Source organism: Rhea americana, unplaced genomic scaffold, assembly GCF_003343005.1.
Source record: "Rhea americana isolate MKP2758 unplaced genomic scaffold, rheAme1 scaffold_193, whole genome shotgun sequence".
In the NCBI taxonomy this organism is placed as follows: domain Eukaryota; kingdom Metazoa; phylum Chordata; class Aves; order Rheiformes; family Rheidae; genus Rhea; species Rhea americana.
This window is the reverse complement of record NW_028186072.1, coordinates 1,542,074-1,561,498: the sequence shown is the minus strand read 5'-3', so window position 1 is coordinate 1,561,498 and position 19,425 is coordinate 1,542,074. Positions and strand designations below refer to the sequence as shown.

Genomic DNA, 19,425 nt, shown 5'->3' with positions numbered 1-19,425 from the left:
TAGGAAAGATAACACACTCTTTATGAGGTTTAAGAATGGCTTATTTCAGTTTAGTATAAATGAAACAAGAATAAACTGCATCTGACCAAAGCCTTTTCTTGATCTAGGAATTTCTGCATACATTTTTCCAGCAATTAACTTAAACCAGAGTAATTAAAGCAGTGAGTCTGTGTGTGTAAGTAAGGCCTTACAAAAAATAGTCATTGATCTTTGTATTTTGGATGAGGGTTTTATAAACCCATCAGGCTTGACTGACAAGGGAAAGCCAAATTATACTGCTTCTCTAACCTGCACCTTTCCTACCACTTTTGTTAGCATTATAGATATTTTCTTGATTGTGTATACACAGATAAAACAAAGTAGAATAATCTAGAAATAAAAATAAAAAATGCTTTTCCTTCTCCCCCCCCCCTTTTTTTGGGGGGAGGGGGAAGGTGTTTGTAGCAGCTTATTCAAATGTAGTTTCCTCAAAAAAAAAAAAAAAAAAAAAAAAGGTAAAAAAAAAAAGTAGATTTTCCAGGGATTTGCTGCCTCTCTGGATAAGATGTGGAACTCGGGAATAGAGAAGGGCCTGGAGCTGGAAGGCTGCCGAGTGGCTAAGGAAAGGAAACGCAGGGCAGGTCCCGAGCTGAGGCAGGTCAGAAGGCAGGCTACCTGCAGCCCCTGCTCAGCAGTGAGCGAGGTAAGCCTTCAGTCTGAAGCGACTAATGATTAGCAGTCTTAATAAAATTCAGTATCTGCTTGTGATGTTGCCCATTAAAAAATTGGCATTGCAATGAAAACATGCAAAATGCTAACCCTGCATATATCTCGTATGTATTATCATCTACAACATTTACTATGAACATGCCATCAGAAGAGTCTATGTATAATGGATTTTAAACTAGCCAACATTAACGCTAGTTAGGGCGCAATTTGAGTTGTGGCATGGTTTTTCATTTCAGGTGCTTTACTAAACATGTTGATTTCTTTGAGCAACAACAGGTGAAATTTATTGTTTATTCTTTACTCCATGAAAAGAGGTGGAGGGTTAAGAGAAGTGGTATAACAGAAATGTAGAGCCTGGAAACATTTTCCAGGGTAGCAGCATTGAAGAAATGTACGGCAAAAGAGCAGTATTGCAAACGTTGATTAAACTGGGATCTTTTCTGATGTGATTATTTTAAATTTTCTGTTGTGTGTGACTGTAATATATTATCAAAGGAATGGAAAAGGAACTGTTCCTCAAGCRTTTAACAAACAAAACTCGTATTAAGTATGTATTTCTGTTTGTATGGGTGGGCAGGAGAGCGCTGGCAGACCCTGGGTGTGGGGCAGCAGCACGGCGGTGGCTTGGCCACCCAGGACTGCGGYGTGGGGTTGCCATCTGCTGGCAGCCCCCACCCCAGGCCAGCGCAGCAGCRTGCACAGGGACACAGCCTTGTGAGGGCTGCTCAAACAGGGAAGAAAATTTTAGTGGGGCCTGATTCTTGTTGGACATCTTCTTATGATCCCAACGGCTCAAGCTAACCCGAACAGTGCACTCAGTGTCAYGAATTTTGCGTACCCTGACCGAAGCAAGGGAAGAAGATGTAGTTAAGTTTGTGCCTGCTGCWTAGGGAACAGCCTCAACCTGCTGCGTTAGTCAGATTTAACTAGCGGCAAATAGTCTGTGGCTGCTCTAGAGAAGAGGAGGCTAATTGGACAGTGTTGACCTGTGTTCATTTGTGATAACAGATATGCCCTGAGGTGTAGAAGGTAAAAGAACATAGATGGCAAATTCTGGGAACACAGTCTGGAGTAAAATACATTTTCAGAAAAGAACGAACCTGCAGTAATGAGAAAGGAATAAAGTTAACMAACACCAAAATTTGTGTTTCTCTTTGGCCATGTTGCTCCTAGGTACTTGGTGATCTGGACAGTAGCCAAAGTGCTARTGCTCAGTCATTTCTGAGTATCTTCAGGCTTATGTTCACAGCACTGTAGATTGAAAATAGTGTGGTTCTGATGCCCCACTAAATGTCATGTAATTGTAGTAAGGTTCTTCAAAATGGATAAAGACACTCCAGAGCGAGGAAACACTCATCAGCTTTTCAAAGCCCAAGAACAATAAACACATCTTCTTTGAGAGAAGTTAAGCGAGTACAGGACATTTAGTTTCTTAAAATACTTTTTTCATTCATGCAGCTCCAGTGTCTCAGTTGACTAAGGCAACAGAACACGATCTGGATTCCTCGCAGAGCTGAAGTTCCATCGTCTGTCACCAGAGGGTAATGTAGCACTGGCGCAGGAGCTGCTGCTCTTCATGTTGCCACTTCTGTAAGGACCTAGTGTTTACAGGTACATATCTAGCACAGTAAAGCTGTTTTCATTGTTGCAAATAAGATTTTTTTAGTCTGTGCGTGACAATACTGTCAAAGCTGTCAATTGTAAGAGTATACTGCTGAGTGTTTTGGAAAAGTTTATTTATAGTTGGATGAAATTTGGGTGCATTTTAATGGCTTTCAAGGCTTGCAAATTTTTTTTGGAATTAATGAGTAATTTGTTCTGGTAATTTTAAAACCACAAATGGTACAGTTCATTTCTCTGCTGACCTCAATATGTTTTGGCTTAATCAGAAGTTGTTTGTGTTCTGGCCTAAAATTTTGTCCCCTTTCACAAACTGCCAACCTTGTGGTTGCTTTTCCTAGTTTTTAGGAAAATGGAATCCTCATCCATAAGGATAAGAGCAAAGATAACCACAGAGTTTTTTGATGGGAAAGGTGGAGTTTAGGGTGCATGACTTCTGGAAACAAATACCGGGATTGGGGCTGACCTTCTGGAGAGCAGCTCTGCAGAGAAGGACCTGGGAGTGGTGGTGGATGACAACTTGACCATGAGCCAGCAATGTGCCCTTGTGGCCAGGAAGGCCAATGGTCTCCTGGGGTGCATTGGGAAGAGTGTTGCCAGCAGGTGGAGGGAGGTGATCCTGCCCCTCTGCTCAGCCCTGGTGAGGCCTCCTCTTGAGTCCTGTGTCCAGTTCTGGGCTCCCCAGGACAAGAGAGACCTGGAGCTACTGGGGAGAGTCCAGCGTAGGGCTACGAGGATGATCAGAGGGCTGGAGCACCTGCCCTCTGAGGAACGGCTGCGAGAGCTGGGCCTCTTCAGCCTGGGGAAGAGCAGACTGAGGGGGGATCTGATCAGTGTGTACAAGTACCTGAAGGGAGGGTGTCAAGGGGACGGGGACAAACTCTTTTCAGTTGTCCCGTGTGACAGGACAAGAGGCAATGGGCAGAAATTGAAGAACAGGAAGCTCCGCCTGACCGTGAGGGGGAATTTCTTCCCTGTGAGAGTGACAGAGGACTGGCACAGGTTGCCCAGAGAGGTTGTGGAGTCTCCTTCTCTGGAGATCTTCAAGGCCCGCCTGGATGCAGCCCTGTCTAACATGCTCTAGGTGACCCTGCTGAGCAGGGGGGTTGGACTAGATGATCTCCAGAGGTCCCTTCCGACCTTACTGATTCTGTGATTCTATGATTGGCTTACACTAAGTTGTAYTGGTTTTTTTTGTTTGTTTTTTAATACAAGGGAAAATGTAGAACAAACCCTCTGAAAAAGTCTTTCATTTTGTTCTAAAGAGGCAGTGAAATCATCATTCTTCATTTTACCCAATATTTACAGTTGATAAAAATTGATCAGATCAAGAAAAAAAATATTTAAATCTTAGTTAAATGCAGCATTTATAAAATCTTTCCTAATTTATGCTAATGATTTTTTTTTTTGGTTTGTGTTTTGCCATTGTGTTCCTTGCTGGCATGATCTAATGTTCTTTCAGAGGACATAGCAAGACCAAATAAAAATATTTTCAGCCTATGTATGACTTTGTTTAGCACATGAGCTGAAATCATACAAGCAAGCATTTGTTTTTGAATGCAGTATCTTCAATCAAGTAAGTTGTTTTCAACTGGGAAATTCGGAGCTGAACCAAGAACTGGAATATGCATCACAGCTGAGCAGTTCACAGTTACTGCTTTTGAGGAGTTTAAACAATGAAACAAAAATGTCATTTAATATTCAGCAGATTCCATCTCTTTGTGTAGGTACTGCCAGGGCATCGTGGCAAAGATCACGTACTTGAGAATAGTGATCCCCAGTTACTGGTCTGCTATAGTTACCTCTTGTTGGAGTGTTGCTCTTGGCCTCCTCCCACTGCTGCCTCCTGAGCTCATCCACACTGAAGGAAGCTTTTGCTGCCCATTTGAGTCTGATATGGTACAAAAAGCTGAAAGGCTAAAGATTTAATCCTGAGTACTAAAGAAAAAATAGGAAGGCTGTTTAAACTTTACTTGAAAGAATGACCCCATTACAAACCAGGGAAAGACACAAGCAGTGAAGTTACCTGTGAAGTAACCTATTGGTTACCTATTTCCCTACCTCTGCTCTTGTGCTGCCCCAAGGAAGGGGGAAGGCCCCACTGCTGCCCTGGTGCTCATCCTGCTCAGCCTGGGAGCATAGGGGCATGGCGTGTGAAGCCCGGGGGCTCTCTCCCAGCTTCCCAGAGTAGGAAGAGTAATATGCATTCAGTTTTATCCAGGCCAGTTAGACATTGCGAGTTCCTTATTTTAGTTTTATCTTTGCTACCATTAAATTAGTTGCTAGTCTTCAGTTTAAGAATTTGGGAAAAAAATTTCCAAAAGAGTGAAAATAGCAGAGTGCCTTAATATATTGTCTTTTTGCCTGCCACCCTACATCCAGCAGATCTGGAGCTAGAGGAGGATTTGTTCAGACAGATATCAATGGAAGGCCAAGAGATGTAGGGTCTTGAAACACTGTTGGCTGCTTGAAGATGGGTAATGGCCAGATATTGCAAAAATGTACTTGGATTCTGTCTCTCTGGGTTAGCTTGTGGCTTTTGCCAGCATAATGGGGCAGAGCAAAAGGTTACAAATCTGGCATCTAGTCACTGCTGAATGCATCTTCCTGTGCCCATATCGGAGTCCTCTTCCTTAGGCTGTTTGCTCTGTACAGGGAGCACTACATACTACTTTTTCTTATCAGTAGGTGACCCTGCTGAACAGGGAGGTTGGACTAGATGATCTCCGGAGGTCCCTACCAACCTTACCTAGTCTATGATCCTATGATCCAAAGTTGTGGAATGGGAATAACTGTTAACTTCATGTTTTTGGGATAGTAGAAAAATCACATAGAAAATACAGCATGATAAAGCTGGAATTTTAACTTTGGCTTAGCAGCTTGGATAGGAAGTTTCAATTCAGTGCAAATCTGACTGTGTGACACATTAAATACCTTTAAATTATGAGGGAAATGCCAATTTTTCTTCAGCTGTCACAGTAAAGGCCACGCCAGTAGGTTGCATTAATGTATAAATCTTACAATTCAGTCTCCAGAAGGCTGACATTTCCCAAGTCATAAATCTCATAATTTATAGTGCATATGATTGGGTTGGTTTTCCTTCCTGAATAATAATCACTGAAGGGTAAGAAAATCAGCAAAGTTTTTGTATGGAATATCTGAAGCTCGTCCTATCATTGACCCTGAGCTTAATAGCTTTGGTTGCTGGGCTATTCCTGGGAGGTGTTTAGTATCCAGCATGCCGCTAAGATCAGTGGCAGGCAAAGGTGCACAGCACATGGTAGGACAGGACTCCAGAGCTGCTTTCTGCCTCCAAATATCTGCAGTAATGTATGTTGAGCTCTTCATTCACGTGTTGCAATTCACCCCATGTGATGTGGGGCAAGACAGTTGTCAGCAATCTCAGCAGACTGTAAGAACAGGCTGGAAATCCTTTTACGACGGTGCTGCTCACTGAGACTATAGCTGCTGAAATGGCAGCTTTGAAATCTGGTATTGCCTTGCACACTATCATTTTATAGGGCACCTTGCCTTCTAGTGGTCTAAGCTCAGTACTAAGAACTAACATCTCCAGCTGAGATGACTTTTCATAAAGTATCTGTCAGGCAGATTTATTCACAGCAATTATCCTTGTGCCAGTCAAAAAGGTATTTACCAATCACTCAGCAGCCATTGAAATGAAACCATGCAAGGACGAAAGACCCAAATCTTTACCTGACATTATTTTTACACACCAATGGGGAACAAATTAAGAAATGAAATTGCACATGTAAATGTGTACATTGATAATGCCATTTCTCCAAGTGGTAATGCTCCCCATTACATTTATGGCTTTATTATTAGATGTTACTAACGGATACTTCAGCATTCAGTTGAAGTGGTGTTCTTGACCATGCCAAGAGAAATATATGTATACCATGAGCCCTAGGGAACTGTGTGGATTTGAAGTTTTAATAGGACAATCTTTAGTGTCTCAATTTCATAGCTATCAAATAAGTCAACAATCAGTCTTTATTTTCATATGTAAATGTCAGCGAAAGTAATCTCTGGCAATTTTTTAAGGGAGCATCTTAAGACTAGTATGACTAATAAGAAAGGCACCTCCCTACACAAGTCTATCCATATATTTTTTGTGAATGCTGTAATCTGGTATAGACTCACATATATTAGTCTGTTGGCCCTGAGAGAGTATAGCAAAGTAATAAAATAATCCAAGACGTATAAATACAGCTTTTGATTTATTAGTAATTTTTTTTAAGGAAAATGGCTTTAAAATATGGGGTTTTTTAAAGCAAGTACTAATATTGCAAAACTATAAGGAGTATATTAGTTGGAGCATTCTTTCTGCAAAGATTAGCTGATATTCTCCACAACATCCTTCTAATCTATTATAAAGCAACATAGCCATCCGTTATTTATGTGCATTATATGGGATTTGAAAAACTGAAAGCATTCCTTTGGCAGTCTGCTTAATGCTGCATGTAGATTTTTAGATGTTAGAAGTATACCTAACAAAAATAGAAATTTGATGTTCTAATACTTGATAGCTACATGCTTGATAAAATTGCGTAGATCAGAATGTGGTCTAAACATTTTTATACATTTATTTAAACAATAAATATTGCCAATTCCCACAGGAGAATGGTTAGTATTTTTAGAAGATGTTCTGAGTGTTTTCTTTCTTGAACATCATATAAAGTATTCAAATTCAGTAGGAGTAGCACGAGCAGGTATATCTGTATTTTTGTTACTAAGCTGACTACATTTGCTTTCCCTGTTGTATTCCTAGCATTCCTCAGAGGGGGCTGTATTATGAAGAAATGCTGTATCTTGTACAAAATGGAAAGAGTGCAAACTTACTGAGGTGATACCTGATTGTTTATAGCTAAATCTTCTCCCTAACTTATTGCCTAGGAAAGCAGCACTAAGTCAGGGAGAGGCTACATGAAGCTAAAGAAGCTCATCTGTTTATCTATGGCTCCGTCATAGCTGAATGGAGCAAATGCAGTGGGTTTCTACTTACTGTAATAAAGTGAGTGTACTAAAATAAGATGACGGGTGGACTGAGGGATTTGGAGATACATCAGTCTCTGAGGTTAGATTTGTGCCCACTGTTCTTAAAGCAAAGCAAATTGCCAGGAGCACACTGTGGTGGTGCATCTGTAGGCCTTGTGGCCCTGGTGTTCAGTTAGCCCACTGGAAAGCCTCAACCTTTTACAGCACTGTACAAATACATTTCTGCTAGCATTGGCTTGATTTTTCTTTTTGYTCTCTTTTGATTGGAATCTGGCTGTAACTGCTGCCGAGGCGTTCAGTCTCTGTGGCCGCTCAGCTGCTCGGATGTTGGTGCCCAAGGTGAGTCGAGAGCAGACACCACACCTGAGGCTTTTGCATGACCAGGTGCCAGCTGACACTGCAGCAGCAACAGCCCCCCCATGTCTTCCAGGACAGTTTCGGTGCAGAAGCAGTTAAATGGCTTGGATAAAGATGTCATCACGTCTTTCTAATGATGGCAGGCATATACAATTCCTTTGTGTAAGTGTGGGACTAGCCAAAAGATAGGGATCAGTAGAATAATGCACTTTGTTTTTGTAATATGAGGTAGCATACTTTTGAACACAGCTAGGGACATTGTTCCTTCAAAGCCTGAACCAAAGCTTTGGCACAAAAACAATTAAACAGCCTGCAAAGGCTCTTGCCCCTCTCCGCAGCTAACTGTGTGTGCCACTGCTGGTGAACACCATGGATTTTTGAACAACTGTATTCATAACTTTCAGCCAGTGAATCCAATAGCAGCCTGTCTTTTTTCTTTCCTTTCCTTTCCTTTTCTTTTCTTTTCTTTTCCTTTTTTTTTTTTTTTTTTTTTTTCTTTTGGCAAAGTCCACATTGGTCCCAAGAAGAGAGAACTTAATATCTCCTTAAACACTAGTAGTGTTTTTCCCTTAAAATTGCTTTCTCTTCTGGAAAGACTCACAGCCGTCCTCAGTTCCTTCTTCTAATTTTGGCCCTAATTCACTTAAAACACTGAAGAAATTTCAAGTATTTAAAGTGCATTTCTAACTTTGAACAGTTAGTAGTCCTGAAGTCAACAAGACTGTTCAAAGGATTGCTTTAAGTGAGAAAAAAACGCTGAGTACCTCAATGAACTGAAGGCTAAAAAAAAAGATACTTATTCAGCATCTATGTTATGTGACTGATGCAATTAACCATCACAGTATAAATCTGAATTTTGAGCATTTCATCATCCCAGTACAAAAAAAGAGAAGAAAGCACAAATTATAATGTAATTTGAAATACAACTTTAAAATGAGGAAATTGGTTTTTTTGTGTATTCTTTCTTCAGCAGACAAAAAAGTGGACAGTCAGTTATTTGCCATGAATCAATCTCCATGTTTTTTCTTAAGCATTGTATCTTAAGCTTTCAAAACTGTCCCCATGCTTTTTCTGGCTGACTGTGACCTATTGTAGAATTTGTCTACTGTTCATTCTTCCGTTCCAGTCAATGTGTTGTTTAAATCAATGTCCATATTAAATTGTCACAGTACATTTTTATGTAGTTACAAATTTTGTATCTCTGATGCTCACACTTTAGACTTGTGGAACAAAACTTATTTTGCACTGTGTTTGCAGCTAAATTAGGGTAGTAGTTATCAAAACTCTTGCAAACAGCAATGACTCTCTGTCCTTGCTTAAAGCAACTAGGCCTGGAAAGATCCCAATTTGTGAAGGTCAAATTGTCTTGTTAGGAATACATGGTTCCTGGTAGAAATTATTTCCATTAGATCAGATGTATATATATAATTAGCAGAACCACAACAGATAAGATTCTTACAGGAACAGCTATGCAGCCAATGAAGTTATTGCATCAGAGAGGTTTTTTAAAAATAAATATATTATGTAAGGAACAGAATCATATTTCTTTCTACAACAGTTTGGATCCTGTCCCAAAAAGTCTATTGTTCCATACCAAAGCTAGAAAAAGAAAGGAAAGCTCACATTTTATTCTTGTCTCTCAGAATTACATAATACACTGAATCGTTCACGACACATAGCATAAAATGCTATATAGGCATGAGTTCTATTTTAAGAGTATACTCATTTTGGATGAGCAATAACCAAATCAAGTTGGTTGGGGAAAAATGAGCATTTTTAAGGAGAATTGGCTTGCTTAAGAATGCAGAAGATTGGCAAAAGTCAGCAGTCAAACAACATATCCAGTACCAGAAAACTTCAGTATTCAAAGAACTTGCTGTTTCAGTTATTAGCATAATCATTTGATCAAAATGATCTCTAGAGACCAGTGGAAGTCCTCTAACTAGTCTGTGGAATTTTATTTCCTGAGGGGGCTAGTTGAGCCTGCATTGCAAAATACACACAGTTGTGCAGATGTGGTGAGTACTGCCACAGCCTCCAGAAAACCACCAGTGGGAAGTTCCATAACAGCTTTACAGTGAAAGTGGCAGATGTCAGAAGTTCTGCTGATGTTAAGATGATGCTAAAGCTTACGAAAAAGATGTTACCACAGAGCTGCTTTTACAGCAGGAGAGAGGAGCTTGCAGTCCCCATAAATCCTTTCCTGTCCTGTGCTCCTGTTGTAGAAAGTGTGAGTCTGATCCTTCCTTCAGATCACTCAGAGATGAATTCCCTGCCTCCAGCAGAGACTTGTATGGAGCTCACRTAAGTGGTAAGACAAAGCTCTTCATTTCTGTTGTTTCTGCAGAACTGAAAATGGTACAATAAAAAGCACTTGTTTTGAAGTATCTCATCATACATTCAGAATCATAAGAACCTGGAAACTGAGAGTACAAACTGATTGAAGCACAGGTGGGCTTCAATATTTCTGCTAAGTACTTCCAAAATTATCTTAGGCATGTGCAAAAAGGAAATAATTTATTAACTGATGTCCTGTCATGATGTACGGATAATACCTTGTCTCCTTCCTGGCAATAATAGTCAAGAATGTAGTGCTGGCTGTGGCTAATTTTGCAGGCTTTATGAAGAGGAAAATAAGGCTTAATAGAAAAGGTCTGAAACAAGTTTGAATTGCAAAAGGAATAGATAATAATGGATAAATGTCAGACCAAAATGACTCTTAGTATAGATAAGGACACTTCACTCTGCTCAGCTCTGTCATTTGGAGGAGTGCGACTAGATAACAGACATATGATGGAAAGGAACAGAACTGGGGGCTACGTCCCCATCGCTGCCTCTGAGGTGCAGACAAATACTTGATTGCATCATTTAATTTTTTTAAGATATTGGCAAATTGTACCTGAAAGGATGCAACAGTTGAAGTAGACAAACTAGCAATGTTTTTGCTGGAGAAAACACTGTATAATTTGTAGCAGATTTGCAGAGGTTTTTTATTTTTTTTGATTTTTTTCTCCCTTCAGTTCCCCAAATAAATCTGCAAGCCCCTTGAGGAATGAAAAAGAGCAAAGCTGCAGACAGTGGACAAATACCAGCATGATCATTTGAATTTTCTGATTATTTATTTAGGAAAATACCTGTTTTTGCAGCAGTTTCTACTTATTTTCAATAAGCTTTGTTTGGAAATGCTAGTATTACATCTTTAAACTGAGATAGTTTTGCTTGATTCAGTTTTATAAAAAACAAAAATGGTTTATTATTATTAATAGTCAGTAAATATCTGGGAAACTCTGCTTTCCTATACTTACCCCCATGAGTCTAATGGAATATTACATATAACCTAATGTCCTTACATAYAACCTTATGTCCTTAGAATTCTAGTAAATCTACTTGGATTATAGCAGTCTAAAACTGAGTATAGCTGTGATGGACYTGTTTATGTAGAACAAATGAGTGACAGAAGAAGAAATCAGAAAAGAAAATAATGATCATAGATATTGATGGAAGCTTCATTATGTGATATGACTTGACCTCAGTTATTTTTCCTGTAATCACCTTAGAATTCATGCCAAAATCAAAAGTCCAAAAAAGGGAGACTGTTTACAGTACGCAATGAAACCAATCTATACAAAGCTAAATTCATCATTGATGTAAAACAACTGTCTTCAGTAAAGTTTTGCCAGAGTAGAATGCTGCTCAATCACTTTGTGTATGTTAGCATGGTTTCTAAGATACTCATCACAGCAATACAAATAATTGTATTTAAAATATTCCACTGCCATCCTTTCCCCCCTCCTCATTCCAGCTGAAAGTATTTTGCAGATGGATACAAATTGTGTGTAGCTTGGGGCCTGCAGTTTCCCTTCTTGTGTATTTTTCCTGTAATAATAACTGGATATTTAATTGCCTTTCATATGGGTATTTTGAAGGCCATCTCTCCCAGCTGTTCTGTAGACGCAGCATTCAATACGTGTCTGCACCCTTCTGCTCTGCCTCTGCAGTCAGCGGGCTCTGGGGGAGGGCAGGGACCTGAAAAGGACAGGGATCCCTGGAAAATAGCGCCTGTGTTGAGGACCAGAATCTCCCTTGGTAGGGACTGGGACTGGGATTGCATTTCCATTTTAACCAGTTCTAGTCTGATTTAAAAAAAATTAAGATTAAATTAAAGTTCAATACTTGGGTTATGAACTTGCTTCAGAACAAGTTAGATCATGTTGATTTGAAGAGCCAACATTTTTTCTACCTCGTACTCTAGAGTCTAATTTTTGTTTAATTCCTTTTCTGCAGGCTGATACAATAGCTCTAAGAAAGATGTGATCTCCACAGCCATTGTAAAAGAGGAACCAATTCTGAAGAAAGACGATAATTGAAATTAAATTTGTTTATAAGAACTTTTTCATCATTAATCAGTAAGCACATGAGAAAGGAAAAATCTTTTTTAGATCTGCACAATGTGTTTCTGAGCACTGTCTCATTTTCTGGGAGAACATGATGAATTCCTCTGAACTATGCAAACATCCAGATTAGATCACTTCAAAACATCCTGTGCACCTGTTATATGTAATGGCTTTTGATCAACAATTTGTGTTCTTCTAAATTTCAAAAACATGCAAGAATCACCATTTCACTTAATATCTACCCATGGCTCTGAAATGAGCTTGCTGAAAGTTAAGCAAAATGTCCTCCTGTGGCTGAAGAAAAGCATTTGGTTGGTGTTTTTTTGTTAATGTATGATGTGACCAGTGTGTTCCTCTAAATGTTGTGTACGGGATTTTATTTCTATAATAACCTTTGAGTGGGTTTCTCATGCTTATTGGTCAAAAACTGCAGCCAGTATCAAGCCAAGTGATCTCTATATGGAGATCCCCTTTCACGTGGTATGAGCTACTGTGCAGGTCATCTTTTTGGCACAGAGCGGGCACTAGGCTCTGTGTCCCCTCTCCCCCCACACACACATTAGAAACTGCATTTCGCAGTGATTTTTATTAACTTCCATGTATTGTATTCATGACAAAATAATTCTCAGATTATTAAGAGGAATAGCCCTTCCATAAATTTTCTTATCAACTACTCACAGAAGTACGGAAATGGTGATTGTCCACACTAACCTTTTGGAGGGAAGACACTAACTGTGTATCTGTGTTTTGCAGAATGTGACGTAACTGCTGATGCTGAGCAAATTACTAATAACATTAACAGAAATATATATGCTAGTATTACTGAACAAGACTTGGCTTGTTTTTTTGATAGGAGATGGAAGAGAGAAGACCTGGGAACTAAGAACAAGCTGGATCTCTTTCATGCTATAAATATATGGATGCCCACGAATATTACAGAAAGAAACACACAAGCTTACTCTACAGTGTTTCATAGCTGTTAACAGAACATAAAGCAACTTCTGCCCTTGTCTCATTGCCCCTTTCAAAAAAATGACCCCTCTTTATTCAGCTTTCTTTAAAATAGACATGCCGCTACAGGAATAGGAAGAGGTAACCTTGAATACCTTGAACTCCTGCCTTTTAAACAATTGAATGGATATAGCCAAAAACTGGCATCAGTGACCAAGGCAGCTGCAGCACATTCCAAATATTGCTCTATATAAAGCATCCTAAAGCTCACAAGAACAACTGCGGAGACAAACCCTAAAACCTGTCAATAAATTCAGCAGAGAGAAGAATGGCAGAGCCAGGTAAGACGAACAGTTAAATGTTAATGTAACAATGTATTCTTAAAATCCATAAATATGGGGAATGTAACATGAAAATACTCAGCTGTTTTTAAGGCACTAGTTGTTGTATGTTATGCTACATATTTTACTTTTTAGTAAAAAAGTACGATCAATTTAAAAGATAATTCTATTAAAAGTTTAAAGTAGCTTGGCTCCTCCTGCACTTCTGAATTATACATTTTGGGGTTTTTTTGTAGTTGTGATTTTAAAATAACTTTTTCCTGATTCTTTTTTGAAGTTTTTCTCCTTCTGAGAGACTAATAAGAGGTGATTGGTGGCATGGGTTAAACATGGAAAATGAGTGCGTGTCACCCATTGGCAAACATTCAGCATAAACTTGCATTGAAACACTGAAAATATTTTTCCTGAGGTTATCTTCAGATACCTTAAAAATTATAACTGCAGTTGGTCAGATGTGCCTCTAAGCTGACTAACACAAATAGACTGGTCTGTGTAAAAATGAGTTATGCTTGACAGTATTAAATATACTGTCTGCATAGCTGAAATCTGAGTGTAATGCTAGATGAACACTTAATAACTTAGGCTCAAAACCCACAAAGCTCAAGTGGCAGGGCAAAACAAAACTTTGATCATTTTTTTTTTATAAGCATGCTTTCACTGAAAAGGAAAACAATGTATTTTATAAAAAATGCGTTTTGTATTCATTGTCACTTTCTATTTACATCACTCTTTAGAGGTTTAGATGGTAACACTCAAAGCTTCTAAAAATTCATCTCTTCCTTTTTTTGAACAGTTAATGCTGCTAGCTGAGAAGTATAATGGGATTCTACTAAATTCTGATAGAATTGGATAGCGAATGCATGCTTTTAATTTTAATTTCCATAGATATCCATGGAAATTGTACTAGTTTTGATATTCCACTATGAACTGGTACTTAACCACATGCCTCCAGAGAGGTAGAAATATTTTGCATTGGTAGGGTGTTTATCATTAATTCTGTTTAAAAAAAAATCCCAAAACATTGTGGCCACAAGTGTATAGATGGACAAGGCTGGAGCCAGGGGGAGCTGGGGCGACAGCGGGCACAAGGCCYGGCAGGTAGACCTCGCCGCCTCCAGCTCTGCGGGCTGTCGGTGAGGCTCCTGCGTGCCCCCCACACAGGGACAAAATACCTCAGTGGTTGCACCAGATGTGCTTCAGCAACACTGACGTGCCGGGACTAAGGCCTGGGACTGAATGATTTTAAATGTGAAGCAGGCACATGCCATCAACACAAAGTCCATCCATATTAGTTTTGTTATTAAATTATATTTTGGAACAGCACAGTTTTTACTGGCAGAACTTATGGAACAAGAAAAAGGTTGTCAGGTGGCGATGGCAGCTGGGACTTGGGCAGCTAGAGTTTCTGACATGGAGATACGGGAGGCAATTTAATGTCACCCTCATTATCACAGAATTTGTTTCTAAAAAGCAGATGTGTATTTATTATAGTTCTAATCCCTGTGCAGTGTATTCATGAACACAGATTTATAAAGTGTATCATCATATTATTTAAACCATGGAGTCTAAATGCCTGAACCAAGGAGCCATTTTGACTTGAGCCAACTAAAGCTTTTCTTTTCTTTTTTTTTTTTTTTTTTTTTTTTGGTTAAGAATGATCATTTTCTTGAGCAAACACTTCATTCAATAGACCACTGTTGCTTAATTGAATGGACATATTTTAAAGGTGTTAATTTTCTCACAGCAGGACCTCTCAGTCTACTGAGTTTTTTTCTTGTAGTGGCTTTTTAATATTGCTCTTGGCGTATTTTTTACATATTAAAAAACAATGAATTGTCTACAAAACCAAGAAAATAATGCAGCTTACACAAATATGTGCATCATATATTCAGTATATATTGAGTACACATGTGTATATTTTATGTATCTTGTAGGGGCAGATACATACAAAGATAAGTAGAGGGGGTTGCTGCAAGAATTTGTGATAGACAATTTCTCTTCGAAGTGCCTGCCATAGGCACATAAAACCCCAGAAGAGACCAGGGCACCCTTTACCTCCTTGCACAGAGTAAGCTTGCTGCTTCCAGGAGCAGGTAGCCCTGAAGGGTGCTGCAGGAKACAGGGGCATGTCTGTGTGGTCACGCATCTCCTGCTAAGCTTCTGCTGATTAGCTGGGTGTCCAAACTGCCGTCCAAGGTGCACGTGAGRAGTTCGGTGGTGTGAGTGTGCATATGTAGCTGGTATGAGATAAAATACAAAGAAAACTACTGCAAAATTCTGAGGCATTTTGGAGTAGAGGACTTAAAATTGTGAGAGCAAACTTGACAGCTTTGTGCAAGGGAAAAATTCACTTTTTTCCCTGCAAGTCACTGTATGTTTCAAGCAAGTGGGAATCTTTCTGTCCAGTACCTTGGGGCAACTCTTTAACTTGCCCTTTTGGTGCAGTTGGGATCAGACATTTCACAGGTGAAGGCAGTTCAGTGAGACCATAGGCTTCATTTTGCTTGTGGAAGTTGTTAGGAGTTTTTACTGAGTAAAGGTGGCAAAACTAACTGTTTATAGTTTTGAATAAAACCTGGTAAAACCCAAACAAAAGAAGGGARTGATGAGATGAAGTTTACTGCTGTATTTAGCCTGGATATCTATGCTTCCGTACAGTGCAGCTGAGGGATCCTTGGCTTCATTAGAGTGCTTGGGATTCATGTGATGGACATTTCCCAGGCCTTCCGAGCTGCAGGAGCACAGAGCTCAGACAAGTTCATTTATTGCGTGTATAGAGGAACTCTGGTGTAGCACAGCACAAATGCTGTTAGTTTGTCAGCTGGAGCAGTCTCTCTGTATTTATTTTGAGACAAATCCATGTCTGAAGTAGGGAAAAATGACTATAATGGAGGGAAAAGAAAGTAATTTGTAGCTAGAATGCCAACTTACATATATGTGTCACAGTAAGGTTCTTCTATTTATTCTTGCTGCCATCCAGAATTGGTCTTTTGATCTCAGTGGGCTTTGGCTCAAACCACAGAGGCAGAGGTTTGATTCCTTGGGTCTCTTTGAAAGCAATACTTACGACTGCTTCTCAACAACCCACATTTCCCTTAATATTTGCTTTCATTTGCATTCATTAAAACAGTCATTGTAATGAAAGCTCATGTTTTAGGATTTTAGCTGGCTACCTGCAGAGATTTTTTCTTTTCAAAGCGTAGTTGCTTAGATGTACTTTGGTCTTCTGCTGTTCAGCCCTCCCCAACCCCCTCTCATTCCACCTGAAGCTGAAAACAGGACAATGTGGATGCTCTAAGGCGGCTGAGAAAATCCTCTTTCTGGCTGTTGGGGTGTAAGTCCTTGCTCCACAGTGAGGGTAATGCTGACTGCCCGATTGAGACTCAGGATAGTTTTCCCCTTTGATCAAATATTGGGATCTTGGATTTTATCACCTTTTTCTGAGGCCTTGCAAATGGGTTATCTGCTCTGATGTCTCACACAGTCCATCCCCCAGCCTTGTGCATATGTCACACTTCAGTCTCTCTTGCTCAAAGCATAAAATATAGTCTTCCAGGCAGTTGCTTTACTCTGACTAAAGTCTTGGGGTGTCTGTCCTATGACATACAGGAGATCAGAGCAAATGACCTCACGGTCATTTCTGTTCTCAAGCTATGAAACACAAGTACTCCCAGTGGCTTCCATGAAACACTATCCCTCAGAGCCAGCTGCTTGCTGCCTCATGACAAATGCTCAGCACAGTGTTCTTGCTGACCCATCAGTGCTTCCTTGCTCCTCTTATCTTACTGCATTTGAACTGGATCTCATATAACAAAACACCATATTCAGAAGACTCATTGGCAAAACTCAGCAGTGCTCTGTCAAAACTCTTCCATGTTCCCTGGTAGGATCCAGCCCTTTATTTTTAATGGGATGTTCAGAAAAAATGGCAAGCAATCATTCCCAACAGATGTAATTTTACCTTATAAAGTATCAAAGGAGTAACAATTTTTAAAGGAAATAGGTATGGAATTCCCTTGTGGCAAAAGGATACCAAAATTTCAGAGCAGGATTTTATCTTTGTGGTATTTGGTTGCTTATTGTAGGTTCTTGCTTCAGGCATTGCTGTTCTGTATTTTATTTGATTTATACATGCAGATTTTCTATCTATATGTTCTCTTTCCCTCTTGGTAGTTTAAACATGGAATATCATGGCAAGACGTGTTTGTGTTGTGTGTAGCTTTAAAAGAGTAGTGTGGAAAACCTGAAAATTTTGAGTGTCCTTGCATGGTCTGTCAACTTGATCCAAACTCTACACGGTGTTATGACTAGTTTAAGGTTATTTATTAATCCTTTCAGAAACCAGCTCGTCTTTTAACTGCATAAGGATGTGCTTTAAAATGCTCTAATATATGGGTAACAAATATGATCTCAAAGACTGATATAACTGCTTTCTATCAAGCTTCTGCTATTTGCAGAAAACTGATAGAATGATCTTTGAAATGCTGATACTGTATAGAAGGGTATTTGTATAAAGCTCTGTTTCTGCTTCCTACATTCTTCTTGTAGAACCATCACTCTGCATAAGGCATCAGAATTTTTTATTGTCTCAGTGCTATTTATTAGCTTGTCCTAATAATAACAGACAGTACAGGCAAAACATCACATGTTTGTGACTGGCCCAGTTCAGTCAGATAGATGGTACATGCTGTGAGACAAACTCAGAATTGTGGTTACCACATCACATCATTGGTTTGTACCACACTGGAAACTTTTATGGTATTTTCTTATTTTAAGGTAGGGAAAGCCCTGTCAGCAGATAATTATGTTGACTGTAGCTACTTCTTATCGCTCTAGTGACTGGATAGGAGATGACTAAATCAGGCACCCTGCACAGAAAGCACAGAGACAAGCTGTAAGTCCCTAGGGCGCAGCCCCTGGCAGTCAGTCATCCTTTGGGATGTGGGAGCTCATACAGCATCCCCATTGCAGCCCCAGGCATGTTAATGTTAAATTAAATAGGTATAATGTTAAATAATCATTCTATTTTTGATTTACTGTTGTCAACCTAGTGARACTTCTAGAAGGTGCTGTACCTGTCAGTGGATTGAATCTGCTGAGACAGCTGCTGTCAACAAAGTCCTGTACAGATGTTCTCCTATATGACCTATGGAGACCAAGGACAGAACCATGCTTCTGTTTCCTCCCTTTACCCTGCTTGTTTTGGAAGTGCTAAGCCTTGTGCCTATCTGATTGCAGAGACTATGGTGTGGAAATATATGGGCTTTTGCTATGCCAAGATATGGTGACTCCATGTTAAAAATAGCAGTGATAGATTATGTGGCCCAAGCCCACAGGTGTCTTTTTGTTCTGTGATAATAATAGTTCTGATATGTTTAATTTCATGAATTCAGAATCAGTCTAGTGTGACCTTTCTGAAAAAGACTATCTTCTCTMTTTCAGCTGAGCTCCCACTTTCACGTCTTGTTGTACCTATACTCCTTGGAATTGGCTGGATAGTGGGTTGTGCATTAATGGTTTACATTGTCTTCTCTTGATAGAAGTAAGTGATTTGTATCATATACCATCCATGTTTCCTTTGGTTTGCATTGCTACCTTTTCTAATATAATTTTCTTTGTCCTACAGGAAAGAAGAATTTACAATGACGTTGATTAAAAGAACCTGGACGTTATATTCCAGAACTTGGAAATGAAATATCTAACCACTAAAATATGTATAAAATGAGTTATTTTTAATATCCACACTGTAGACATGGTATACACTTTTTATCTACAACAAAAGTGTGAGATGCTAATTAGAGTTAGGAAGAATCACATCAAACCATTTCCCCAGTTTTCCTATCATTCAGAACTGAGTGAATGGTTTTTGGAGCCTGGTGGTAGGTGAGGTATCTGCATGTTCTCCAGACTACTTTGTTGTTGTTGTCTTGAATTCTAGCATTTTTTGAAACCTCCCAGAGGTACTGGTGCAATGTAACACAAAAAAAAATGCATTAAGCTCATTTGTGGAATGTGCCAGGCTGGGCAAGAAGTACCTC

General features: G+C 39.4%; 1 protein-coding gene across 1 annotated transcript; it reads left to right on the top strand.

The window, feature by feature from the left end:
• The first annotated feature begins 13,371 nt into the window (after positions 1-13,371).
• Positions 13,372-18,924, top strand: STRIT1 (small transmembrane regulator of ion transport 1). Its single transcript, XM_085302879.1, has 2 exons — positions 13,372-13,387; positions 18,830-18,924. The coding sequence occupies exons 1-2, from the start codon at positions 13,375-13,377 to the stop codon at positions 18,922-18,924; spliced, it is 108 nt and encodes a 35-aa protein (XP_085159005.1). The 5' UTR covers positions 13,372-13,374.
• Positions 18,925-19,425: the final 501 nt, after the last annotated feature.